The sequence below is a fragment of the Glycine soja genome, chromosome 11, assembly GCF_004193775.1.
Source record: "Glycine soja cultivar W05 chromosome 11, ASM419377v2, whole genome shotgun sequence".
NCBI classification, from domain to species: Eukaryota; Viridiplantae; Streptophyta; class Magnoliopsida; order Fabales; family Fabaceae; genus Glycine; species Glycine soja.
The window spans coordinates 48,724,500-48,751,828 of record NC_041012.1 but is presented as its reverse complement, the minus strand read 5'-3'; the positions used below and the strand labels follow the sequence as shown (position 1 = coordinate 48,751,828).

Here is a 27,329-nt window from a genome sequence, read left to right as displayed (position 1 = left end):
ACCTTATATATTTTTTAAAGTCATTAATCAAGATGTGAGGTCTATATAAATTATAAATATATTAAAATTTAGAAGAAAAATAAGCCATTAGCTAACTAGAAGATAGAGTCAATTGTATGGAGACTTTATCTACATCCATGCCACGTGCACCTTCTCTTAAACTCAAACTTTTTTTTTCTATTTCTCTTCAGCTAAAGCCTCATCATGCACATAAAACCTAGATTTACATTTACAATAAAACATAAAGACACAAGAGAACATAGAAGATTGAAAAGAAAAATAAATAAATATTTTTCTTCTAGGAGACGCTGGCATTCATTTGTAAAGCAGCCCAACGAAATCCACTTAATTATGGCTAGGAAGCTTCTTTCAGGCTAATGGGTTTTAATTATATCTCTCAGAAACTTGAGAAATAATTCTGAGAATGTTGGACTATTTGCATTTCCGTAGTTGTTTGACATGAGTTATCGTCGCTGATCAAGGTCCTGTTTGAATATCCCAAAAGAAAATTAGTGTATATGGACCATAATAGAAGTTATATACATATAAACTTAAAATAAAATCAAAATGTCAATAAGAAGAAAGAATATGGCGGAAGCAATCAAATACTCCAACTAATTATTATTTTTTACCTCTAAAAGTGGTATGAAGTATAAACATCAAAGAAAAACGAAAAATGGTATATTATGGCAATTCTTTGCTCCATAAAGAAAAAACCGGTGACTCAATGAAATTAGAAAGTACTTCATTCTTCTATCTTTAAAACTATTTTCCGATTAAATAATAATAATAAGTAAATAAATTCTAACTTACTCTCGTGGTCTTGATGCCCAAAGAGAACTAAGGGCACGAAGACGTCCATAGTACTCTCCAATAACAATGAAGCATCGTGCTGCTTGACGAACTGTGAGTAATCGACATAGCTGATGAAGAGTTTGCTGCCTCAAATTATCAGCCTTTAATTCATAAAAGTTTATGGAAGTTAATAAGTCACCAATAAGTTAAGAATTGATGCATTTGTCTATGACTCTATGTCTGCATATATTAATAAAAAAAATTTGAAATTAAAATATAGATTCATCTAAATTTTAAAATAATCATGTGAGATTTAAGGTTTTAATTTTAATTATTTATATATAATTCAAAGGTTAATATTTATCTTTTGCATCTCTTGCAAGTTTCAACAGCACAGTGTCTCAACAACAACAAAAAAGTGTAGCATTAATTCTTGCTTAACCAGTATCTTGTATCGAACAAGGGATTAATCCCCACCTGCTACCATATAAGATGGCTCTCCTATAAGAGAAAGCTCTTGTGTATTCTTAAAAAAAAAATGTTACAATACTTTATTAAGAATATGTAATATAGCGAGTGATATTGTATATAAGCCGTTAAATTAAAATAAAAATATTATTATATTAAATTTAACAATTATAAAATTAATTATCCAATTCAGATTCTGGGATTGTTAAATAATTTAACAATTATACAATATTTGGTGAGGTAGTCTTATCAATAAACTTAATTGACAGTTGCTAATTATTGAATAAAGTAATGCATTTTATTTTCTTCTATAACCCTAGAATTTAATTAATTATAAATTCCTCAAAAAAATTAGAAAACACTTGAGAAATTGTCTTTTAAAATAGCAATGATGATAATTCTACCGAGGGTTTATGATTCAACATTAGCCATCGCTTTCTAAAACCAACTTCTGACTAAGACATTTTAAAATGGAAAAAGTACATCAAATGCCTAGAACTAGAATCCAATATTTTGATGAACGAGAACGTTATAACTTATAAGCAATCGAAAGCAATACATATCTCCGCCTATTTAACTAGTGTGCCAGGAAACAATATATACTTAGAGAGACGTGACGACCAAGAAGTGAAGATAATTAATTAAGACCTAGCTAGTTATTTGTATATTCATATATAACAAAGCAAAAAATGAAAACAGTTAAAGCATAATAAAGTGTCATAACTATCCTATGAAAAAAAAATCAAAAGTCAAAAGAAGGTAAAAGAAGCAATTGCCCTAGTCTAATTAACGTGGCTTCCGTTTTCAACTATGAAGTTTATAATTAGTATCTAAACCCAAATAATTAAAATTGACAAGTCACACGCACATTCAAATCTAATTTTGACAAAAGCTTACGAAATCATTAGTCAAACAGAAATTGCAACACCCACAGATGTCGGGTCACTATGAGGCTTTACGTCAACCTCACCACCAAATTTTGTACTTGTAAAAGTATTTAACTCACCCAAGAAGAAAAAGAAAAATGTGATCACTCAAGTCAAAATAAGCAAAAAGTTAAAAAAAAAATAACAATATATTCTTTTAAATATATTAAAAACTTCGTAACCCATTGCCCAGAGACTCTTCGCTATGCGAAGGTATGGGGGAGGGATATTGTACGCAACCTTACCCTTGTATATGCAAAGAGACTGTTTCCGGATTCGAACCCATGACCAACAAGTCACCAAGGCACAACTTTACGGCTGCAACAGGGCTCGCCCTCATTCTTTTAAATATATTATTTATATAAAAAAAATATTAAAGAATGTGTTGCTAAATGCAGGTGCAATTTAAAAGTTAATTTACCTGGCGAACAAATCCTTCAAGATTGGCAAGCTTGCTCATGGCAAGGACCATTTGTTGAACACCATCAACAACTGGGCCTCCAGCTATGGTGTCCACAAGAGACTGTTGCAACTGCTCAAGGCCCTGAGAGAGTGCTTCTTCTGCTTGCTGTGAGGAATGCCTCAAGCCATACATCCCCATTATTTGTTGCTCAGCTAGTGGCTCCAACTGTTGAATCAACATCTGACCATCCAAAAAATAATAATATTGCTGTTGAATACATTAAGAATTATATTATTTAATGTTATTATACTTTTAATAAAAAATATTTATGTTAGTTGTTTGACTATTATCCTTGTCACAGTTAGTTATGTAGGAAGAGAAACAAAGAGAAAAGATGAACAAATAATATAATTAAGGAGAAAAGAAAAACAAAGTGAGTAATAAGATAAAAGAAAATTAAAACCCTTAACGTTGATGCTAATTATAATTAGTAATTATTGGCTGAAACAACGAGATTTCCCTGCGACATTGGAACAGTTATTCACTGCCCACAACAACTGACATGGGACAAGTTTCTAATAACAGCAAAACAATGCTGTTACCGAAAAAGTTATTTATCTCTTTGTTCAAAAAATGACACCCCCAATTTCCAAAACGAAAAGAAAATGACTCGCCAAATACATTAGCATGCTCGTTGTCTTTTCTTAAATAGATTTTTTTTATTCAATTAATAATCTTTACTACATTAAGTAATAATATGGATTCCACAACCTTACCACTCTTGGTCACTATTACTATTTATATATTGTTCTCATTGTTACTTTATTGACTATTCTGTATATGCTCTAAATACATATACAATACACTTTAACTTGTATGTAATTGATGTATAGACTAGTGTACACACCGTGATGAGATCAGAGGGTCTAAAACCACCAATCCAGAGGAAGCAACGTTCAGCTTGGGAAGTCCACATGCCATTGATAAGGTGGAACACATCTGATTTAGCAGCCACAACCTTGAGCCTGAAAATTTCATCATAGTGAGAAAGATATCCATCCACCATCACTCTCATATCACTATCTGATAACGGTGCTTGCAACCCGTTCCTCAGCTCCCCCATTAGCCTGTGATCTTCTTCTAACCATCTTGCATATTCCATGTCAAACATTGCGGCTCCTGCTACATAACATAACAAAACCCTTCTTGTTATTCTTACAATTACTTAATCAATAATTGCCATTATTGATAATGTATATGATCACATTAAACTACAATATGAGTGGTGCCGGTTCAAATCTGTTTGCTTTCTTGTATTTTTTATAGTCATGTATATTTTATACATGTGTTGCATATTAATAATGTTACAATGTTTTTAACTACTATTAAAATGTTGGTTGATTTGGTGACTAGTGCAATGTGACCACGAATGAAACAGACCCGGCACCATTTGCATAATGATAATCATAATATGTATGTAGTGCATTTCCTTTTCGTTAGAAAGTGTGTTTCTATTAATGACAATTAATTATTATTATTACTTTATTTGTTGTTAACTTTTTACCTCAAAGACCGTATTATTTTACCAGGAGTCGAAAAGAGCAGCATCAGAATGGAATAATTATCTTCTCTGAAAAGCCGAAGCATATAAAGTAGCCTTTTATAGTTTTATATAATATGTTAAGAAAAGGTCGTACAACTAGACATAAAATATGTTAGCGTTATCTGATTCTGACATTGGCATATTGTTTTTATTATTCAAACACGAATTATTTAGCCACAGATTTTGGTCAAATATATGCAGAGGCTTCATTAAATCTTGAATTTTATTTGGTATTCAAAAGATGTATACTTTGTAAAATATTATGGCATTATCCTCTTTTATCTTTCTGAGTTTGAGGAATTAGAAAGTGGCACTGCATTTAAAAATCAACAAAAAAAAAGTATCAAATAAACTCACCAGAGCTTACAGTACTTCCAACACCTCCATAATCCACGAACAAGCCCTATAAATTAACAGCTCAAATAATATTAACCACTAATAGTAAAAAAACTAACATATATAATAATACTAATTCATGACATGAGAACCTGAGAGCGTGCTCTTTGAAGTTCTTGTTCTATCTGGGTAAGCTTTAATCTACTTGACTCTAGCTGCTGCACATAAGCCTATTCCATACACAGAAACAAAATGCAGTGGAATTTAAAGCTCTTTTTAGTTTCCACTTTCTGCAACAATATAAGTGTTATTTCTCAACAAGTAGTTGAATTTGTACAACAATATATGTAGGACTCACCTTTTTCCTGAGACGGCTTTTCCTTGCAGCCTCTCTGTTTTGAGCTAAACGTCTCAATGCCTGAGACCAACAAAAAATATCTTACCTTAGATCCTACGTAAATCCACATAATAATAAAAAAAAAAGATACAGTAAAGAAAAAAAAAGAGTTTGGAAAATTATTAAATAACCTTTGCATCAAGTGGTTTCTCTGAAGTAGAACCATCTCCCTTTCTCTGCAAGAAAAATGACCAAAAAATCATTATTTGAAAGACATTGATGATTTCAGAAAGGAAAGAAAATGAAAATAGAGAGATGAACACTAATGTTTATTTGCTCAACACAGTGTTGAACTTTGGACTACAATTAACAAACCAGAAAAATGCGAATTTGACCATATTGGTAAACAAATAAATGAGGGAGGGAAAAGAAGAAAACTGTTAAGCATTACTCAGCTTCAATCATCCTAGCTTAGAGTTAGAGAGGTTGTAAACTTTAAATCCGAAACAAAAGATGATATATTAGAGTGCTCACTCTGGGAAGCATTTCTGAATCCTGAGGCCCCTTGGACCATTTCTCTAGAGGCATGCAACCATCAATATGATAAGGGTAGCAAAAAGCATCATTATCTGCCATTGTTTTGGTGTATGCTATTGCTGTGGTTTTAGAATCCGAGCTCCAAATTTGACTCTAGAGAAGAACACAAGTTTTCTCTATATTGAGCCAAGTGAGGGGGTCACTTTAATGAGAAGCGTTGATAAATACTGAAAAGATTCTCAATTTGTTTTATGTTCGTACTTTGTCCACATCCCTCTCTCTATATCTCTATCATATTTCATGTCAGACATTCATCAGAAAATCGTTCAGGAATCAGGAAAACTCTGTGTTCTTTTGATTTTCTGAAAGCTGTTGGGATCTGTGCCTTCTTTGTGAAGATACACAAGAGAGAGAGAGAGAGAGGAGGGACAGATCAAAACAGTAAAAATAGCATTTAAAAGGCCAACTTTCCCCGTGTTTTGGGGATATGGAAAGAGAGAACTGAGAGATTAACAGTGGAAAAACAGTGTTTTAATAACCTTTCTTGAGGCCTAGACTCTATTGAGGAACCAACTGGAGTTTAGTCTCCTAGAAGACACTAGTCTTGCACAATATGGTGAATTAATGTTTAGACTGCCACTTATTGAGAGAAGTGTATACATTTAATCTTTGAATAAATTTGTGTTTAAAAAAATTACTTGTGTGAGACATAAATAAAAGAAAAAGAGCCTGAAAGAGAGAGAGAGAGAGAGAGAGAGACCTTTTCTTGAGGTGATTTGGCTGCTGATTGATTCTGTGAAGAGGCTGATCTTGGGGCATCACTTGCCATCTCCTGTTGAAGTTGCTGTCTGTGCTGCAGATGCTGCTGATCAAAAGACTGATGATGATGATCTGAAGAAGATGCCTTTTTGCTTATGGGAGATTCTGCCTCAAAGGGGGGCTCAGTTTTGCTAGAAAGACCTGAATCAGTGCTTTCCCCTCCTGACTTTGAACCACTCTGTATATGAAAAGCCACCAAAAGAAAAAAAGAAGAATTTGATTCAGAAAATTCAACTAAAAAAAATAAAAATCACCTCACATACTATATATTATCAAAATTGCAAGGCTTAGGATTTGGACAATATCATTTTCACAAGGAAAGAAAAAAAAATTAAGATTTCTTGAACTTGTAAGCATACTAAGAGCATGTTTAAATAAATGGTCAAAGATGGACAAGTAGGAAGACTAGTACTACTCTTGGGGTTTGCTGGAATCTCATTGGCCATGAAGGGAACATTTCCAGTGTAGCTGCAGGTCTGGCTGTGAATAAAGCTGCAAGAATCACAAAAGCAAAATCTCTAAGAGGATCACCAAATTTGAAGGAGTTGAAGATTACCAAAATAAAAAGACCATGAGGACTTTCAATTATAATAACAGCAATAAATAAATAAATAGGCAGAGGAACCTAATCCCAAATTCAACTTTTCAGCAGTTATGGAGTCAGTAAAATCATGCAAAAGAGGTCAGTTTCTAAGATTGTAACCCCACGCCATCCAAGTCTATTGTCTCAGAATCATTATTGTATCGGAAATGGTAACCCCCCACACTGTGCATTCTTTAGACATATTCAAACCTCTTATCCTTCACCCTTTTTTCTCTCTGCTTTTGGAAAGAGTTGGTTATGCTTATCTAACGTCAGAAAGAAAAAGAAAAGAAAAAAAAAAAAGAAGCATAAGTGATGGAAACGGAAAACATACATGTTTTGCCCTCATCATTTCTACTCTTAACTCCATGCAGAACAATTGCTTCCTCCAGCTCCCCAAAATCAAAAGCAGATCCTTGATTGCTAAGAAACAAAACAAAACACAACAAAGAAACAGTTTAAAGTAAACACAAAACAATCATATTTGTAAAATGAATCACCATATACTAGTTCCTTCTTAAGAGCCTGAAAAGTTAATAGGAGATGATACTATTATTGAAGAATTACATTAAGCTTGACGCAGGAGTGTTAATTCCTTGAAGCACTCCATAAGGGATGTGGTGAGTTGAAGGTCTTGACTCAGACAAACCAAGTTCTCCTATTCTGTGGCTCGCCATGCAAAGCTTTTTTTCTTTTTAGACCATTATCATCTTCCCTGAAGCTGAAACCTTGTGTTATAATTCAAATTGAATTTACATGAACAAAAAGTGGTGTTGCTCTAGCATGAATTTAAAAAGTGGTATATATATGTATGGTGTCATGTGTTGTGTTTAGTGTTCACCTTACCTCTATAAATACAAGTCTATATTGAGAAGGTCATAGAGGGGAGAAAGATCTAGGTTTTCTTGTCAAAGTAATATCTAATCTATGTTGTAAGTTGGCACAAGAGAGGGTCCAGTCTTTTTCTCAGATATGATCATCTTTGCAACTTTTTTTTTTATCTTTCATGGGGTGTCTCTATCTCTTTCTTTTCTCCTTCTCAATGAAGAAACCTGATTGATTAGTCTGTTTGGCTTGCTTTATGGCTGTCCCTAGTTGAAAAAATATTTCAGATTGAGAAACTCATTCTGTGGTACCCAAGATGTTGTCCCACCAAAACTTGTCTCATGCTCTCTTTGGAGTTTGGACTTGTGGGGCTTCTCATTCAAAGGTGGCTCAAATAAAATTCAAGAGAAAATTTTGAATAAAACAAAATAATAAATAATAAATATGGACAGGTGGGGTCTGTTGCAGGAACCCACTAGAATCACTGACTCCTACTCCACTCTCTCTCTCCTCTAACCGCCTGTGTTTTCTTATTGGTTCAATTCTGTGCTGAATGTACTTAAAACAACTAAGGACTCATGTAGTTTCATCTGAGATGTGAGACCACAATAAATTCATTGAACTCGTGTATGAGACCAAGTTGAACACAATAAATTCATTGAACCAATGCATGGGATCAAGTTTTCTTTCCTATTAAAATTTGGCAGATAAAAGGGGTTCAAAATTGAAAGCCAAAGGTGAATTTCACTCTCCTTTTTTACTGTTGCAGTGACTGATTTTACTCACGCAAATTAAATAAAATAAAAACTATGCTTATACCAATTCAACCAAAACATTAGAATATTAGTCCACAAGCTTAACCACTTTGTATATTTAATCCAAGCTCTGTGATGGATTTGTTTGGTGTTATCCCCTTTGTTGATGGGTCAACATCCATTCCCTGTCATCACCTAAACCATGCCACGTTAAGATTCCTTTCTACTTATAGTTATAGAAATCTGTTTGCAGAGCAACATGGTGCAAAGGGTAATCTCGAATTACTGGCAACTTGATTTCATTTTAATTTGTTAATTAGTACAATAAACCCATCACTCCAACGTAATTTGTATTTGACCATCCTTCCTAACTCTCACATCTTGTATAGTAAGCTTAACTGCTAATCTTTCGAAATTCTAACTACCCTAGATAGAGAGGTGTTACGACATAGACTGCTGATGTAAAATAAAGTGTACATAGCAAGGCAAAAGGGGTTTTATTTCCACAATTTCTAAGTCTATATCGTATAAAGTTTGGGACCAACATTATTGAACACATAAATAATTAATGTTATATATCTACGGAGAGAAAGAAAGGACAGACAGAAAGAGAGAGAAGTGAAGGAGACTTTTAGGTAATGGACCCATGATCTATAATATATCATGAAAGAGGTAAGAGCAATATTTTATATTGTGCTCCTTTTGCAGGTAATATGCCTCCTACCAATTATTCTTTTATGATGCCAAATTGCCAATGATTGGTCTTAAAAAAAAAAGGTGGTTTGGCCCAAATTATAAACGCTCTCTTGGTTAGGTCAATATGTATTTTAAGCATACACAAACCTTTGTTCCCAACATACCTTACAACATCTTCATGTGGAAGTGTTTTTGAGAAGATTTTAGACAATAGTAGATCATTCCACGAATCTGTCATTACCTTTAGCCGTAATTTTTTGAGCTTCCCCTGTCCAGAAAGGTGATTCGTCTGGATCAAATCATAAAATTAATTATTCTTTTGTTGATTATGTTCAACTATTATGTTGAGTAGCCTCATGGTTTGTCGGCTAAGTAACTGAAAGTTCCTTTTGTTATTATTTTTTTGTTTAACATTATTCTCGGGGATTATAGCTGGACCATTTTGCATTTTGGTCTAAATTTGCATCGATACTAATATATTGAGCATATGTGATAATTAATTGCTTTTTCATTCTTTATGGGTGAATGGCCATTGGCAGATCAAACTTTGTAAGAGTTGACATGGCACTAATAAATCCACCATCCTACTATATGCTAAGAAAAATCAAGGGTGTCAATGATTGGCAATGGACCCAGGGGGGCAGGAATAGAAACTTGTAGTGAGTACTGTGCTGATTATTAATGGGATCTGCAAAATTCACTCACTCAAACCTTACGCATGTTTTGGTCATAAGAATAGAGATTCATAAAGGAAAATATTACTGTTGCGATTTTAGTTTTATAGTCCAATTAGCTATTTAGCCTATTAATGAGCTAAATGGTAACAGTTCATTTTCCATATTAAGGAAGGAACGTCATCTTTTCGCTTTGGATTCCTAGAGCACTCAGTTTGAAGCTTCAACAAAATTGTAAGTGCATTGAAGGATAAGACATAAAAGCAATAAAAAAAAAAGGTGTAAATAAAGCAATAAATAATGAACACATAGTGGGCTGAAAAAATAAATAAAGACTAACGGTTAAACCCTTTAAACTTGCTTGTTATGTTTTTAATCCATCAACCCACTTTTTATAATTATGTAAGATAAAGACTAATAACTACAATGTTGTTCGGTTCAAGAGATGGAAATCCGAACAAGAGGTTTGGTCCTAGGAGGAGATCAAAGTGGTTTGTGAAGATGCTTTCCAATGGTGGATTACGGTGGCACCAAGCAAATACCACGGTGGTAGTATGAAATCTGCAATCACTCCAATGCTTAAGTCAATAAAGATCTTAAGTTGAGTGAAGAATGAAATAATGTTAATTACCAACCAGAACTTTACGCTTTTATACCACGCCTGGAGGTGGGAAAATAAGTTATCCAACTGTCATTGTCATTAGTGCTAGCCAGTTCTCATTGCTTGCAGTACACGCTTCCTTACTGGGTCATGCACCAAGCATGAGTCTCCTTATCCATGACAAGGAGAACTAAACCTGATTTGAGTATTGTAATCCATTCCAAGCAGTATGGCCCCCACATGCTAGTCTAAGCTTCTCGGCAACATTGGAATAACATTCCCATTTATTTATCGTTAGATAACTTTCAGAACAAATGTTGAGAATCGTTCTATTAGTTTTGGACAAAATTCATTACTTAACTAATTATCTTCTTATTTGAACATGTCAACCATTTTTACTTTAGGAATGTTAGCACTAGCTAACACGAGAAATTATTAGACGATTCAAGATCATCATATTTTTAATTAATTTTTATATGACAAATAATCAAATGTTATTAGTTCTTTATCCAAAATTGAAAAGATTGAATGTGTTACATCATTGAATAAAGTTTTTGAAATTAGAAATATGTTTAAAATTAGAAGGGTTGTTTGTGTAAGTTGCTTAAAATTTTGAGCGTAGAAGTATATTTGGTTCGACCTTCACTCCTTTTTCAGAAATCAGATCCTAGCTTTTTTTCTCGTGTTAATGTGTAGAGGAGAAAAAAAAAAGGTAATTTATTTCTTTTTTTTTCTCTACATTGTTTTTTTAAGGGTACATTGGTTTTCGACCTTCACTCCTTTTTCAGAAATCAGATCCTAGCTTTTTTTCTCGTGTTAATGTGTAGAGGAGAAAAAAAAAAGGTAATTTATTTCTTTTTTTTCTCTACATTGTTTTTTAAAGGGTACATTGGTTTTTGTTTATGAATATGCATTAAGGCTCAAGCTTATTTAGATATGATTGATATGAACCATTGATACAAGATTTTAGTAAATATTTTTATTCAATGGTGTGGTGCAAACTCATGCTGTAGCTCCTCCGATCCATAGCATCAGAAGTTTGTCTTCCTCCTGTATGAATGTTTCCTTCACCCACATCTTAAGGGAAGGGAACAAGATTGCAGATTGGCTTGCTAAGTTTGGGGCTTCCTCAAGTGATTCGTTCAAGTTGTGGAATGTGTGTCCTCCTTGTCTTAGGCAGATGCCCTAGGAACTTTGTATCCCAGGGGTAGCTGATTTTTTTTCCTTCTGGTGCCTTTGTTTGTTTATTTCCCATTCATTAAAAAAAAAAAAACTCAAAATCAAACTTCATAGCAAGTTGTTTCATGTTGTCCTATTTGTATTATCTCTTTGCTAAGCCTTCTGCATATTTGAGGGCCGAATAATATTATTTTAAATCTCGTTAAATTTGCAACTAGACTTAGAGAGCCTAATCCTAATATTATTTGATTTGTAATGCATCTTTAGTTTTGACCTATGTTATAAACAATTTTACAAGTGTCATGGCATGAAATTTTGAATTTTTTCTACCTATTTAAAAAACTACTTAATTTGAAAAAATTATTTTGTTAAACCTATTATTTCGTTACCAGGATAAGTGGCATCTGATTACCTGTAAGCCAGGTTATGCAGAAAAATGCAATACACTGTACTGCATTGACAATGGCAATTCTAGATTGATAGAAATAGAGAAAAATAACGAAGCATTTCAACACCTTACTAAAAAAAAACCGTATTAGGTTAAACCTATTAGACAATATTCAATTCGATAAATTTTAATCAATAGAAATGCTTAAGAATATAGAGGGTCACTAGCAGCTGTCAATAAACAAAAATGTGGAAATAATAAACCATACAAACATGAAATAGAAGCATACGCGGTCAACTGTAAGGCATAAAACACAATGGATCCCGTAACACATAAAACACTGAATGAACCCAAAATTGTATTGTACCAATTGGAAGCTAGTTCTTACGCGTGACTATATATACACACAATAGTAATTCAAGTTTGAGGTTGACGATTATTATACCAAATGGAATAATGGATACGTATAAATTGGGTGTACTAAATTAAATTACAAGCAGGCTCATGAGTATAAGTTTAATAATATAAAGATACAGATCAAAATACCATTAAGCATGACACGCATCGCATGAAAATCTCCTCATGCCTTATGAAGCTTCAGATGCCTATGCCATACTTAACCTGCCAAACCAATTAATCAGCTACAAAAGAAGTGAATAAATAAAATAAATAAAAATACACTCCTAATTTGCAAACATCTTAAACAGAGATCAGCCTCCAAAAATTAGAGATGTGAACAATATACATTTTAAAAAAGAACAAACAATTAAAAAAATAGTTAAATCAAACTTCATAAGAAAAATATAGCATAATTATATCCAAAAACAGAAAACTGGCATTAATTAACAAACAAAAGAAATGCACAAAACATCAAAGCTCGACTAAACAACACGGCACCGACAATTCACAAAAAGAAAAAATAAACAGTAGGGAATGATAAATTTGTTGAGCCCGCGTGGCCATCACTGCCCCAAGCAATGTGAAACAGAGAAAGGGGCTCTGACCGCGGGCAGTCTTCATTGCAGGGTTCCGACGGCGAATTTCGTCTTTCAGTCGCGGCGGGCCCGGAGGCAGAGCCGCCAATGACGGAGGCTCCGCCGCCACCGTCGCCGCTGCAAATGAAAGGATAGGAAAGGCAACAAACGCGCCGTGGCTTCCTCTGCTCAGATAAGATCAAGTAGTGTTGAGGTTCTGTTTAGGGTTTGTGCTATGCTTAAATACTACTGCCACCCACCAATCCTCTTACTTTTATTCCCAAAATACCCTTTCCATTAAATCACCCCACACCGCGCTTTTTTAATTCAAATTAAATTAAATATAAAAGTTAGGCATAATTTCTTATGTACATATTTTTAGGTGTTTGACCGTTTCTAATGTTATTTTTTAATCAAAATCTAAACTTTATTTCGATAAATATTAACATTAAAAATTAACGCAGGATATAAAAGTGAAAGTTTAATATTACCGGAAAGATAATATTACAGACATTTGGTAAATAGCATCTAAGCTTTGCCTTTAAAAAAACTATGTTATTTTAAAAAATTAAAAACCTAAATTAATTGTTCTATCATTTTAAATAAATAAATATAGTAATTTACAAAAAAAATCGTAAAATTATTTTTATTAAATATAAAACAAAAAATTTTAATTATCACAAAGTGTAGCCATTAGAATGTGTTATTTGTAGCAAATTATTGTCTTTCATTTTTTTTATGTCAAGCAATTATAGATGATATTATTTTTTTTATTTTTCGTATAATTTTATTTCTAGTTATTCGTTAAATTGGAAATGAAAAACAACGGCGGGATCAAATTACTTATTTTAAAAATAACAAAGTCAGATAAATGGACATGATTCATGAATGAGTTTAGTATGAGATTGGGAAATGCAAATAGTTGAAAAAAGTTCAAAAATTTATAAAAGAAATTCCAATTAGATAAATTCTGGAAAAAAAATCAAGTAAAAAACCCCATATTTCCAGAATATTTTCGTAACCTTACACATTTTATCAATTTTATTGGACCATTATTTGATATTAAAATTTATTCAACCAAACTATAAATGATTGACAACTAGAATTAAAAATTATAAAAATGATCATTTATGTTTCAAAAATAACCAAACTGCCAACGATTTGTTATTTTATTGCATCCAATAAACAAGAACGCAGTGTATGCAAAACAAAAGTACAATAAACTTTTTTTCTCTATCTATCTTTCACTTTCACTTTAATCAAACAAAATAAAATGCATCATATGTGTTTTTTCTCCTTACTATTATCTTTCCTCTCATCCAAGTTCCAAACATACCAATCTCAGAGTAGTATTTACACAAGAAAAACAAAACTCTCAGCACACCCATCATGAATGAATGGTCAGACTCAGAAGTCCATTATATCATTTTCTCGACCTTTGAATATTTTCATCCTTTGATGGCGGAGGTGAGGTAGGAGAAGAGTAAGCTGCATGATAAGATGAGGAAACAAGTTGTGCTGCAGCAGGAACAGCCCCACCTGCAGTTATTATGACAATGAAACGGTTACCAAACATGGTACATCCACGAAAGGATAAAACAAACATCATCCAACCCATGCTAGCAACACACTCTCTAATAGTCTCCTCCTAACACACTCTATGATTGATTTAAATTTATTGGAAATTACAAAATCATGAGAGAGAGAGTCATTAAATAAGATGTGAGACCCATAATTTTTGTTTTTTTCAAGAAACTTCAACCAATAAGAGAGAGTATGTTCGATAGTATGTTGCTAGCATTTCTCCTTCCTATAAATGAAGACTTCTGTGACTAGAATGGTCAGATGTTAACATGATAAACACGAAGCTTATTCTTCAATTAACACAACAACTTAAAAAGTTTACCGTGTCAATCAAGAGTCAAGACTATTCAAATATATTAATAGAATAACTAGCACTCCATAGAAATAGAAAACATAATCAAGGCAAGTATGTTTTATCACAGCTCACAAAACAAGTTTTTTCACTTCTGAACATCACAATTTTGTGGGTGTTTTTGTTTTCTGAATTTTTCCCTACAAGGTTACACATTTGTTCAGCCTTAGGAACATGTTCAGAAACTCACCCGCCAGTCCGGCACAGGCTGAAGAGAATACTATCACAGGTGGTGCCTGAATTGCAGAAAGGTTTATGTCAGTATAACAGTGAAAAGGTTTAGACTGAATTAAGAAGGCACATAGTATTCAAATGTTCAACATGTGAGTGAAAGCTCTATGGCTATGATGCTTCAACATCTATGAAACTTCATTCCAAAAGATACAGCAAAATATATAATGACTGCAACCTCAATGGTACAAATTACACATTTAAGCAAAGAAGAAATGAGTCCAGCTGAATTTACATGTAATAAAAAAGCATTAGCATTGGACTAGGAACTCGACCAAATGATGTATGCATCAAAACAAGACAGATCCAAAATGGATAACAATGATGATCCAAGATGGTGCAGACAACTTTCACCGTTTTAGAAAATATAACTAAAATTTCCTGAGGGAAAAAGTTTGAAGTGGATGCATAAAAGTAAATTCAAGAATGTAACAAATGCCTAACCCCTTTTCCCAAAAATATCATTTCCCCTTTTGAAAAGTGAAAATTCACTCTATCTATCAAGTCCAAAATTTAGTCATCAAAGAATTATGTGTGTAGGAAACATGGAAGGAATGAGCAAACAATCACAGTGAATCCTCCAATTTTAAGTTCTATTCATGAGTATTCTGCAGATTATAGAAGGATACAAGTCATTATACTTATATTTGAAGTGGCAAAATGACTCTAGATCACCAGAGGAAGCTAGGGTGTCTAGGTCACAGCCTCACAGGGGCTGTACCTTTAACACTATGAAAGGTTACCAGGTATTCTATCTGTTAACTGTCTCATGAGTCATGATGTCATAGATATGCAAGAATAATTTCGATACCTTGCAAGAATTAGTTTAGGGGTCATATGGTTTTATTTTGTAAATTTAAGAGTTTACATAAAGTTGCCAACAACAACAACTGCATCACTTTGCCATTCATTTGAAGGATAATACAGAATCTTATTTAAGAGTTTATCCATCATTTCTAAGTAAAAGAAAGGAAATTTCCAAGTTCATAACTGATAACATTTTTAAGAAATAAGAACGAATATGATGTGCTCAAGTCATAAAAGGGAATATTATGAACTGTTTAGGATGCTTAATCTTATAATCTAAGAGTTCATTAGTCAAAGATTTACATCTCCGGAGTATTCAATATGAGGAAAAACCATGAACTATAGCAATAAAACAAATTTTAGTAAAGATGAATGAATAAAAACTAAAAACAATACCAATAAAAAGCACTAAAAAACTTACACCTATGAGAAAATGCAACCACATGGGTCCTTTGATCCTTCTTTGGACAATCGGCATAACTGCATCAGAGAACAAAAATTTACTTCTGAATACATTACATATGTGAAAATATGTAGGCTTCATGGACATGAGATTCAGTGCCAGAGAAGGATTGAAGGTCGAAGAAAAAATACATGCACTGACAAGTGACAATATAAAAGTCTTTTACACTGACATTCAATCACAAACCATTATGATAAGTTCGCTGACTTTTATAATCACTATCTTAAAGTCATTCCAACAAAAATTTCTGATTAGTTAACCACGTAAAAACTTTCTCCAACAGTACATGCCTATTGAAACTCTTTGAAGATTCAGTATAATATTGCAATCATCTAAGAAATAAGTATAAATACACATTTATAGAGTTCCGTGTTTAAAATCAATAGTTTAGTTTCTAAATATTAAAATTAAAGCCTTCAGTTTTGAAGATAAACAATTTCCACAATTAAAATTACCGGACCAATCAAACTTAATGGTTCTCGTTCATCATGTTCACAACCCAAAACATGTCCCAACTCAAGTTTGAGTACAATACATCTTAAAAGCAATAATACAGACAGCAACAGATCACTATGATGAATTACCCACCCCCTTAAATTTTAGAGAATCTTAGCAGGCTAATATATGCTATAATATAAATCAAGCAGTGAGGAACAAGAAGGCATACCAAGATTGAATCCATAAAATGCACTTGCAACGCCGCCAACGGCAGAACCAATCTGAAATGTTAAAAACCCACAAACAAAGATCAGAAATTTCGCCCACCCATATAAATATCGAAGAATAGAATAAAGTGGGTGTGAAGAATTTACCATGGAGAAGCTATCCCTAATTAGAGGCGAAACGGTCCAGTGACTGGTTTCCTGAGGAAAATTCGAAGGTGAGAAAGAAAGAAAAACAAAAGGGATAAAATTGATAAGAGGGAAAGGAAGAATAGTAATTGCGAAGAAATACACCATACCATGTCTTTGGAAAGGGGTCCTGCGCAGTGATGGCATCGAACGTTTTGATCACTGCTACTGAGTTTGGAGGCTTCCATGGCACTGTTTTGCATAGAGCATAACCTAACCAGAACAGAAGAGAACCCTCTGCTGATGTACCATTCCAGGAACGCACAGGTGACCTTGTGTTTGTCTTTTTTTTTCTTAACCCTCGTTCATGATGGTGGTCTTAGTTATGAAAAGTACAAATAAAACTAAAATATAATTTAAAAATAAACATGATTTTTTTTTTTTAAAACGCTATTTTGTAAATTTTAAGTTGTATGTGAATTCATCTTCTCTTTTAACTAAGGTTTTGGTTCGAGAGCGGTTAGACAATAAAAATTAATTATCAACTACGTTGATAGATATTTTGTATTAATGCTGTATGTAAAATTTTATTATTGTTTAATTTTTTTTAAAGAGCGTTCAAATATATTTTTAAAAAATTAATGTATTTTAGAAAATGAGATAATTTAACGTATATATCACCGTTCTTATTCATAGTATAATACTAGGGAGAAAGAAAAACTAAAAGCATCTATCTATCCTGTTTCACAGAATAAACAAAATCCTATTTTGATAAATTGTGAAAGATACAAAAACAATGGACTTACTCCTAATTGAAGTTTTTATTGCGTGGGTGCATAGTAGAAATGCCTGAAAGCAAAGTCTATATATACTTCATAGAGAGTTTTAGATATATGTTTATTAGTACTTTTTATCCATGAGATTTATGGGAAGATATATATTTATTGGCTAAAACTAATTTGAGCTTCCCTGTCTTGATCAAGCTCAAGCTCATGAAGGGATAAATAAAGGGAATCTTCAATTATGCTGAAAAATGAATACATCAGCAAATTATGTCATGAATTTATGACTAAGCTTCATTTAAAAAGCATGTATATCAACCATTTAAACATTTTCCTTTGTAAACTGCAAAATATTTGTAAACTTTTTTTTTTTCTGAAAACAAAATATTTGTAAACTAATAACCTGCTTCTATTATTTTCTTAGGGTAAAATATGTTTTTATCTCTTAAAATTAAAAAAATATATATTTGGTTTAATCATCTAAAAAAATTGTCTTATTTTTGTTTTTCTAATTTAAAAATACTTTGATTTTTAAAATAGTTATGATTAATATTTAATGAAGATTATAAATCATTAGAAAATAAACTTTTTGAAAACTAAAAGTTGAATATTTTCAAATTAGAGAGAAGAAAAAAAACATTTTCTAAAGATTAAAATCAATTTTTTTATAAAAAAACATATTTTATCTTTTTTTTTAACACGATTGGAATTTTGTGAAAAGAAAAAAAAAAAGAAATAACCACTATCATCTCAAAAACTATAATTCAATGTCACCCCTAAAAGTATTAAGATTGCAAAAGGTTTCATAAAAGTACAAATTATCTCTCATTTTAGTATTACCGTTAAGAAACTTTGGTCAAAGTTTACCCCTGCGCCTGCATACCTGACATGTAATTTTCATATGTCTATCACTCATACACCATTAGCTGCTCTACATAAAATCATTGAATTGTCAGGTGTCGTGTACAATCAATTGTCACATTGCTAAATAACGTGTCACATAAACATATATTAACTCAAACAAAAATCTTTTAAAGGTATGACGTTGTCAAAATATTAAAGTATTTTAAAGAATTTTTTTATATAAAGGTAAAAATGGTTTACACAACACCTAAAACAAAAAAAAAATCAAAATTATAGGAACCATTTAATGAGTATAACTCAATTAATAATATACATTAAGTTTTATGAAAAAAAAATTATGTTAAAAAATTTATGTTTGATTCCTGCATAATATTTTTTAAAAAAAACAATACATTCTTTTGAGTATAACTAAATTTTAGAATAAAGATTAATTCATAATTGATCTAAATGATCAAAATTTGTGCGAATATCTTAAAATTTCATTAAAAAATCAAAAATTTTAATTATCATGGTTATAAAAAAATAAAATAAAATAATAAGGAGGATCAAAATAAAACGGAAAATTTTATAAGAATCCAACTTTAATAATTTTAGAGCGAACTAAAACGTATTTACCTTATTATTTTCATATTCTATTCAACTATAATTTTTTAATTTATTTTTTTTACCTACTTTATACTCTCTTTTTTTCCATTACAAATCGTATTGCATTTATCGCTTTTTATCTGAGTGTAAACATTCAAAGAGTGTTAAAGCATCATTTTGCTATTTTAAATATAAGTAGTCTAGGGCTGCCAATGGCTATCATTCATTTAACATATCCTTTCACATAGAATCATATTCACTCTCAAGGGTATAAATCTCCTTAACATGACATTTCTTCTCCTCAATTAAATTCGTTGTCATATCAAATCTTATATAACCATATATTATAATAATCACAGATAGCTATTTATATGATCAAACTAAATATCATCTGATTATAAAGCTGATGATCTGAATTGAAGACTAGGACAATCCCATCAGACAAAAAAATAAAGTGGGAAGGGAAAAAAAGTGGAAAAGGTACTGGAATTATCCAAGTGGGGACAAACTAATCACCAATCAATTAGCAAGGGAACAGTCCAAATGTCAACCAACAAGGTCACTTCCCAGATGAAAGAAAAGTTGAAGGTAACTCAAAATCTTATTAAAACATCTAAACATGGCAATATCCCATAATTGATATTAGTCACAATGAATGCTGAAAAGAGCATCTGATTACAATTAGTAAAAAGATAGGTGGGGAAGTGAGAATCCATTTTTTGTGGCTTCCGGAGAAGAAGAATAACATAATTCTTTACTTGAGAATATAATATATGGGCTTTAATCTAAGTTAAGATTCTGATATTCTCATTCCAAAGAATCTTTGAAACTTTCCTTTTTCCCTTCTTTATTTTTTCCCCCTTTTCCCCGCGAGGAATAGCATTCCGTGGTCATTTCTCGCTTTTCATTTCAATCAATGCCAGTATGCCATATATGTGCTCAACAAATGGTTTTGTTCATGATTGATCATTTAGTCCACAAGTTGGTTCTCATTGTGTTGTGTCCTGTGCTTCTTTTCATTTCAAAGTTGCTTCTAGCACTCAAAAGTGAATCTATCTTACGTTAGTGTAACATGTAAAAATAATAATGAAATAAATATAACCAAGAATATATAAAAACTTATGTCCCATGTCACAGGTGGGACATTACTATATTGTAAGATAAAGCCAATTGGATACTACTAGAAAGAGATAAGTACTCCTCGGTTTTGTACAAGCACATACTCTTTAAAGATGCGAAAGACTTGAAAGTAGCAGGACAGTTTGGCAGCATCAAGTAAAGATGACTTATCAATATGGAAGAAAAAAAAAACGGTTCCATGCAAAAATGAGCATGATATCAAAGCTGCCAAAATAAAGTTATGCCATAAATGGATTTGGTTTTGAAGACTCTACAGCTTTCTGTGATAATCTATATACAAACTCAAACAGAATCAAAGCATGGTTTTAGCTAAAAAGAAATGACATGAAAGTTGTAGCAACATATTTTTCTATGTATGGTTACTTCTGATTACATCATAAACAATCATGGTCAGCGATAATATAAAACTAAACATGCAATGCAGAACTAAGACTTACACCAATTGGTAGATACAAGCAATACCAAAAGGTGAACGTATGTAAAGGTCAGTTTCCTTTATTCTGTTCCAATAACATCCTCGTTTTGATTTTTTTATGCTTATGTTCCTTTTCATTGTCACCTGAGAGTATAATATTAAACACCTCCCGTATTTTTGCGATGGGATACATTCTCATTTTATACACTATATGAAAAAGTAGACCTCTTGAGTTACATGAAGAGTTATGATGATGAGTGTGTTTTTATTTACCTTTTTTATGAATCTTAAAGTCTTGTACTAGTTCTCATCAAACTTTAAACTTGAAAGTTTGTGAGAGTTTCATATATTTGACTTGTAAATTCAACTCGTAAACTAGTAAGAGTCTATTTCATATAAAATAATAATAAAATATGTATAAATAACATATTAATTAAATATTCTAACAATATAATAAAATAAAACAGTAAATTATAAAGTTCAGAATATTTAAATAACCAAGTCTAGTAATAATACATCACTACTAGACAATAACTTATAGAGATTATAGTAGTGATAAATCATTCTTATAGAATGTTTAATATTATTAAATGTGAGACTTTTATATTTGAGAATGACACGCTAAATATTTTGGTCTAATTTTTTTAAGTTGCTAACTAGTTGACTCTGTAGTAAACTCGAAAATCTATGAATTTTACTTAGAGTTTATATAATTTATCCGGAGTTAAAAGAATTTAGAGAGTTTAATAAGTTACTGCTCGTAACAACAACTTCAAATAAATGCTCTTTGCCAAGTGGTTATACTAAGTCCATCTAAGTAGAAAATTCGATATCAAGACGGAAAAGTACCAAATCAATCCTCTTGCCCAAATTATTCCAATCCACATGCAAGAAAACTACTTAGGAACTCAGCTTTAACTTTGTCCAAAGTCTCTTGGGATTCTCCTGGCCGCATTAAATATATTCTCAAAAATCAGAATCAAGAACAAGAACAAGGAGAAGTGATATCAAGATACTGTTCAAGGAATCTTTGGTTAGGTCAATTTATTTTCATGGTTTCTATAAGCTGTCCTTAAAATGTTCATCTTACTGACCTCTTTAGCACCTGATGAATTGGTATCATCAAATCTTAAAATGTTCATCTTACTGCCTCTTTAGCACCTGATGAATTGGTATCATCAAATCAGATACGGTTTACAAATGGCCCTCTACTCCTACATTTATGTGATGACAAGTTGTTTTCTGTTTTATGACTTATTATAATCTAATTTATTCTGTATCAGCTGTTAATCATTTAAATGTTGTTCGTCGAATTTTAATCACCTAGTATTAAACCACTTACTCTTACAGCAGTGTACAACAGTACAATCTTTCTTCTTTCCAATTGAAAAAATGGAGATTTGCATGCACTTGACACATGCATTGCCTGTGGAAAGCGTGACTTTAATTAAAACTGAATCAGATTCTAACGCATTTTCTAATTATTTTCATAGTGGTTTAGCATGGTATATGCCATTTAGTGAAAGGAAAGTTCCCCATGGATAAGAACAAGTTTATACAGCAAAAAAAAAAATAAAAGTGCATGTGGTAACATAAGGAATGAGAAATGTACCTATTCTTAGTTCTTACACAAGAATCAGCTACATTAACCATGGTACAAGTCAAGGGCAAGGGAAGTGGTCCTATGCTGTAGTACTGTATTTAACCAAATGCAAGTATAAAAGCAAGTACAATTCTTCTATCTTTCCCTTTTTATTAGGTCCTGCATGCTTAGGATTCCAGAGGATGGGGCCTGAGTTTTTGTGCCAAAGAAAGAAAGAATGAAAAGTTCAGGGTCCATCTTCCCTATATTTTAAACGGTGCAGGCTGAATAAGTACCAAACTTATTGAAGGAGACAAAACAGAATGTGTTCTTATTCTGTTCCTTACCTCCAAACAGTTCCATGAGAAGCATCTTCATCATGTTAGAAAGTCCCACATGGCTTGCCTCAATCCTCGTGATGCAGTTTATATATTTATTAGACAACTTTACTTAATGTTAATTGGTTTTATGATAAAATCTAACATAGCATTAGAGCCTATAATTCATCTTGATTTTGCCTATTCTGATAGGTATCTAACACCTCACACAATTATTTTTTAACCTTCCTTTGCATGGCAATATGGCATGGTTCTCTCTAGTCAATGGAATCCTTCATCTATAGTTCTTCATATATAACCAATTAAGGCCTTCCTTCATGTCTTTGTCTGCAAACTTTACCAAAGATAACATTCAGCCAACCCCATAAATCATCCTACTAAAGAACTATGAACATTAACAAAGGACATGTAAAATGACTCCAAGATCAAGGTGTGGAACAACAAATTTAGGCTTCTAAGTTCTAAGAATCTTCCTCTAGAACAAAAATAATGGCTGTTCCAAGTCGAGAGGGATATCAGATTCCCTAGAACTAAGTCAGAAAGAAAAAAAAAAGAAAAAAAAAGGAAATACTACTTCAAATGTGAGCATATGATTCCCACTTTTACCTGGCAAACGAATAAGAATGCATATTGGGTTAAAACTTGAAGGATCAATTCTGGAACCTAATGCAGTTTGGAAATTGATATTTGCACATTTAACTTTTTTTATACATATCTAAATATTAAAATGTTTTGATTTATATGCAATTCCTGTATAGGAAACCCATAATGTGTGTGTATAAAGGTTGTGCATGGGAAAGATAAAATTATTTCCCAAGTTTTATTGCAGAAGAACTCAAATGGAAAGCACTATCTTAGAATGGAAAAATGGAACTAGAAAAAGGGGTCCACTAGTGAACAAAAGTAGGAAGGAATAATATCTATTTCTCAGGTCACCGCACATTAAGATTAAGTTGGGTTTTCTATTGGCTCTATCCAAGATTCCATGGGATTAATAGCCTCCCCTCCAGCTCTCAGATATAAATACCAGTTTCAGCATGCTTTCCACTGAAGAGAAGTGTGTATAAGAGAAACAAGACAAGCACAACAAGCATTCTGAAATTCTCTATTTGTTAGTATCAGGACTAGTAACAAATTAACCTTGAAAATAAAGCTTCACCTAGTTTCATCTTCCGTAGGTAGAAAAGTGATCAAGAGAATACACGTCATCAGGTAATTACACAACTGGTCTTCAGAACTGGGAATTAAGTTGCTAGTTTTTATATGTTGGGGTGCTTATAAGTGGTTTTTGTAGGTGGAAATGTACCATCATCACCAACACCAAGGAAAAAACATTCATTCTTCTTCCAGAATGCCAATCCCCTCTGAGAGGCACATGTTCCTTCAAGCAGGAAATGGTTCTGGTGATTCTGGACTTGTGCTTTCAACTGATGCTAAGCCTAGATTGAAATGGACACCAGATCTTCATGCAAGGTTTATAGAAGCAGTCAACCAGTTAGGGGGAGCTGACAGTGAGTACTCACATTAGCTTTTGGATCATCAAATTTGGAAGAACATAGAATTTGAGTTCACTAATGCAACTTAACAATCTTTCTATTGCAGAGGCAACTCCAAAAACAGTAATGAAACTAATGGGAATTCCTGGGCTTACCTTGTATCATCTAAAGAGCCATCTTCAGGTAAAAATCATTTGTGATCTGTATTAACTTTGGTTATAAGATTTCATTCATTTTATGCCTTACATCTACAGTACTTGCAAGCCATTTGAATTTCAGTATCATTCTGCCTCCCAAGTTGAGAATTAAACCTAATTTTTGCAAACCAAAATCTGTACCTATACGACACCTGAAGTTTCATTTCATTAAATGGAAAATTCTTCTTCATTTAAGAGTTTCACACCATACGGGTTAAAAGGATGTTGCACATAAAGAAACATGCATATCAAATTTGTTTCCTTTCCTCTTGCCCAGTTGTCCTAATTGTTGTTTTGGAATTGGCATAAATGTTTTCCAACACTATATTATTATATATATAAAAAAGTTATCATTAAAAAAATGATATATTGTGTATAGAAGTCATGCACAAATCATGATTCATCCCTCCTTCACCATAGCTGATCATATTCGTAAATTCACTTCATTGTGATCTTGAAATTATTAGTCTCAGGTTTCAGGCCTTATAAGTCGTAATAGTTTGGAAGTTATATGCTTTTTGCTAAATTATATATCATATATTAGCAAAATTATCCTGTCTGATGGATCATAGAGATCTGAGTTTGTTATTTGAAGAAAATTTGTCATATATGAGATGCACAAAGCCAGAAATATGGATTGAGCAATTACTGATCTTTTTCGTTTTGTCACCAGAAGTATAGATTGAGCAAGAATCTGCATGGACAAAGCAACAACGTGACACACAAAATCAGTAAGAGACCAACCTCTTTTCATTTTTCTTATCTACTAATAAACCAGAGAGCTGTATTTGATGGTTAAACTTACCTTACCAGCAACAAGTGCAACAACTGGGGAGAGACTTTCTGAAACCAATGGTACTCACATGAACAAATTAAGCCTTGGACCACAGGCTAACAAGTAAGAAAAACAAACATTTTTCACATGCTTCATGTAAACTTTTTTGACATGAACATTCTATTGCTTAAATATTTTAGTTATACTAATGTTCAATTCCTTTTTGCCAGAGATTTGCATATAAGTGAGGCACTGCAGATGCAGATTGAGGTGCAGAGAAGGCTCAATGAACAACTTGAGGTGAATCTTAGAAACAACTTACTATGTATGCATTTTCCATCCTATAATTACAAAGTGTAAATAGTCTATGCACTAATACTATAAAGGGTTTTTATATTGTCATCAAATTACGTAATAACTTTATTGACTTTTTGTAATAACTACCTAAAAAATCTTAAAATCTTATCAAAGATGATTTTTTTATTAATTGACAATGTAAAAGATTTTACATGGACCTCAGTGTATAGAAATTAAACTTTTATATTAAACTAATGATCTGTCTAAATGACAGGCACACAGCTTTTGGCTTTTTGGCATCCAAATTTCTTTCTGTCTAAATTTCTTTCTTACAAAACATCCTCAACCGTTTCAGGTACAAAGACACTTGCAGCTTAGGATAGAGGCCCAAGGAAAATACCTTCAGTCTGTGTTGGAGAAAGCTCAGGAAACTCTTGGCAGACAAAATTTGGGAATAGTAGGACTTGAAGCTGCAAAAGTTCAACTTTCAGAGCTGGTATCCAAAGTCTCATCACAGTGCTTCAACTCAGCATTCACAGAGCTGAAGGATTTGCAAGGATTTTGCCCTCAGCAACCACAAACCAACCCGCCAAACGACTGCTCAATGGACAGTTGCATCACCTCCTGTGACAGATCACAAAAGGAGCAAGAGATTCAAAATGGCTTAAGACACTTCAGCAGCCATATGTTCATGGAGCAAAAGGAAGCCAAAGAAGCTCCCAACAACCTTAGGAACCCTGAAATCAAGTGGTATGATGATGGGAAAAAGAACACCTTCCTTGCCCCATTGAGCAAGAATGAAGAGAGAAGAAACTATGCTGCTGAATGCAGTCCTAGCAACTTATCCATGTCCATTGGACTTGAAAGAGAAACAGAAAATGGAAGCAGCATGTATCCCGAGAGACTAATCACAGAAAGCCCATCAGATGGTAGAATCAAGCCACAAACAATGAAACCAGTGGATGAAAAAGTTTCTCAAGATTATAGGTTGCCAACTTCTTACTTTGCAGCAGCAAGATTGGACCTAAACACTCATGGAGACAATGAAGTTTTGTAAACAATTGGACTTGAATAGATTCAGTTGGAGCTGAGAAAACACATTAAAGAAAACAGTTATGCTTCTTCAAAATTTGATTCAGCATAAGAGGAGGATAATAGGAACAGTGTGTTGTTAGTTACTAGTTACTGCAATACAATTTCAGCTGCTCTTTCTTTCAACCCAACAAATGACCAGATATAGGTCATTTTTAGCCAAATGAAATAAGCTGCAACAACAAGATCAGTGATAAATATTTGTAAGCAATCATTACAAAGGAGATAGTCCAGCAACATAAGGTTTTATTCTAGTTTATTCAAAATTCATGACATCATGTAACATGCATTAATTATTCTTGAGACCAACTTCTATTCGAATTAGAAATTGAAATGACACTAATATATAAAATGGCGTTAGTTTTACTCTAAACATCACAACTCTGCATGTATATTGCAATCATAGGTTATTTAAAATTCAGAAAGTGTTCATGTTATTCACATGTATACGTGAAACATTCATGATCTAATGTAAACACCGAACGCCCCATTGGAAACATATTAAATGATTGGAAAGAAGGATGTGAAATGATTATGAGTTTCAAATGTTTGGGTCAATTCATCGTGTTGCCGACACCATACGGTGCATGAATAATTGCTTTCAGTGAAGGGCTGAAGGCTATTGAAAAATTATTGCAT

At 32.6% G+C, this 27,329-nt stretch overlaps 3 protein-coding genes and 1 long non-coding RNA gene across 10 annotated transcripts; 1 reads left to right on the top strand and 3 right to left on the bottom strand.

The window, feature by feature from the left end:
• Positions 1–40: 40 nt before the first annotated feature.
• On the bottom strand, positions 41–7,988 carry LOC114377574 (transcription factor TGA9-like). 7 transcript variants are annotated; one of them, XM_028336148.1, is made up of 13 exons: positions 7,649–7,988; positions 7,375–7,528; positions 7,142–7,230; positions 6,637–6,716; positions 6,166–6,402; positions 5,060–5,104; positions 4,890–4,949; positions 4,684–4,761; positions 4,553–4,598; positions 3,500–3,774; positions 2,611–2,832; positions 814–956; positions 41–485 (listed from the first exon to the last, which is right to left on the bottom strand). In XM_028336148.1, exons 2-13 carry the CDS (start codon positions 7,482–7,484, stop codon positions 398–400), a joined length of 1,473 nt encoding a protein of 490 aa, XP_028191949.1. In that variant the 5' UTR covers positions 7,485–7,528; positions 7,649–7,988; the 3' UTR covers positions 41–397. The 7 variants fall into 7 exon arrangements, with proteins under 7 accessions (XP_028191949.1, XP_028191950.1, XP_028191947.1 ...); XM_028336149.1 differs by having other exon boundaries at positions 7,375–7,522; positions 7,654–7,988; XM_028336146.1 differs by having other exon boundaries at positions 7,654–7,987.
• A 3,330-nt stretch (positions 7,989–11,318) lies between these two features.
• LOC114374887 lies at positions 11,319–13,132 on the bottom strand. Its single transcript, XR_003658647.1, has 2 exons — positions 12,930–13,132; positions 11,319–12,546 (listed from the first exon to the last, which is right to left on the bottom strand). It is a non-coding gene; the product is annotated as an uncharacterized LOC114374887 (long non-coding RNA).
• Positions 13,133–14,032: 900 nt separating this feature from the next.
• Positions 14,033–17,515, bottom strand: LOC114374059. The gene is made up of 6 exons (XM_028331653.1): positions 17,298–17,515; positions 17,149–17,199; positions 17,004–17,055; positions 16,295–16,353; positions 15,026–15,071; positions 14,033–14,438 (listed from the first exon to the last, which is right to left on the bottom strand). The coding sequence occupies exons 1-6, from the start codon at positions 17,388–17,390 to the stop codon at positions 14,323–14,325; spliced, it is 417 nt and encodes a 138-aa protein (XP_028187454.1). The 5' UTR covers positions 17,391–17,515; the 3' UTR covers positions 14,033–14,322.
• A 6,138-nt stretch (positions 17,516–23,653) lies between these two features.
• Positions 23,654–27,056, top strand: LOC114374434 (myb-related protein 2-like). Its single transcript, XM_028332070.1, has 7 exons — positions 23,654–24,045; positions 24,128–24,344; positions 24,436–24,512; positions 25,200–25,257; positions 25,340–25,424; positions 25,532–25,601; positions 25,954–27,056. Exons 2-7 carry the CDS (start codon positions 24,134–24,136, stop codon positions 26,653–26,655), a joined length of 1,203 nt encoding a protein of 400 aa, XP_028187871.1. The 5' UTR covers positions 23,654–24,045; positions 24,128–24,133; the 3' UTR covers positions 26,656–27,056.
• Positions 27,057–27,329: the final 273 nt, after the last annotated feature.

Excerpts from the sequence above, each read along its gene's own strand:
- LOC114374434 (XM_028332070.1), top strand. The coding sequence starts at position 24,134 with ATGTACCATCATCACCAACACCAAGGAAAAAACATTCATTCTTCTTCC. Across the intron at positions 25,425-25,531 it reads CTTGGACCACAGGCTAACAA|AGATTTGCATATAAGTGAGG; the intron begins GTAAGAAAAACA and ends CCTTTTTGCCAG. Across the intron at positions 25,602-25,953 it reads GGCTCAATGAACAACTTGAG|GTACAAAGACACTTGCAGCT; the intron begins GTGAATCTTAGA and ends CAACCGTTTCAG.
- LOC114377574 (XM_028336148.1), bottom strand. The coding sequence starts at position 7,484 with ATGGCGAGCCACAGAATAGGAGAACTTGGTTTGTCTGAGTCAAGACCT. Across the intron at positions 3,775-4,552 it reads TGGAAGTACTGTAAGCTCTG|CAGGAGCCGCAATGTTTGAC; the intron begins GTGAGTTTATTT and ends TATGTTATGTAG. Across the intron at positions 2,833-3,499 it reads GACCCTCTGATCTCATCACG|ATGTTGATTCAACAGTTGGA; the intron begins GTGTGTACACTA and ends TTGGATGGTCAG.
- LOC114374059 (XM_028331653.1), bottom strand. The coding sequence starts at position 17,390 with ATGCAAAACAGTGCCATGGAAGCCTCCAAACTCAGTAGCAGTGATCAA. Across the intron at positions 17,200-17,297 it reads GACCCCTTTCCAAAGACATG|GAAACCAGTCACTGGACCGT; the intron begins GTATGGTGTATT and ends AATTTTCCTCAG. Across the intron at positions 15,072-16,294 it reads GGTTGCATTTTCTCATAGGT|GCACCACCTGTGATAGTATT; the intron begins GTAAGTTTTTTA and ends TCTGCAATTCAG.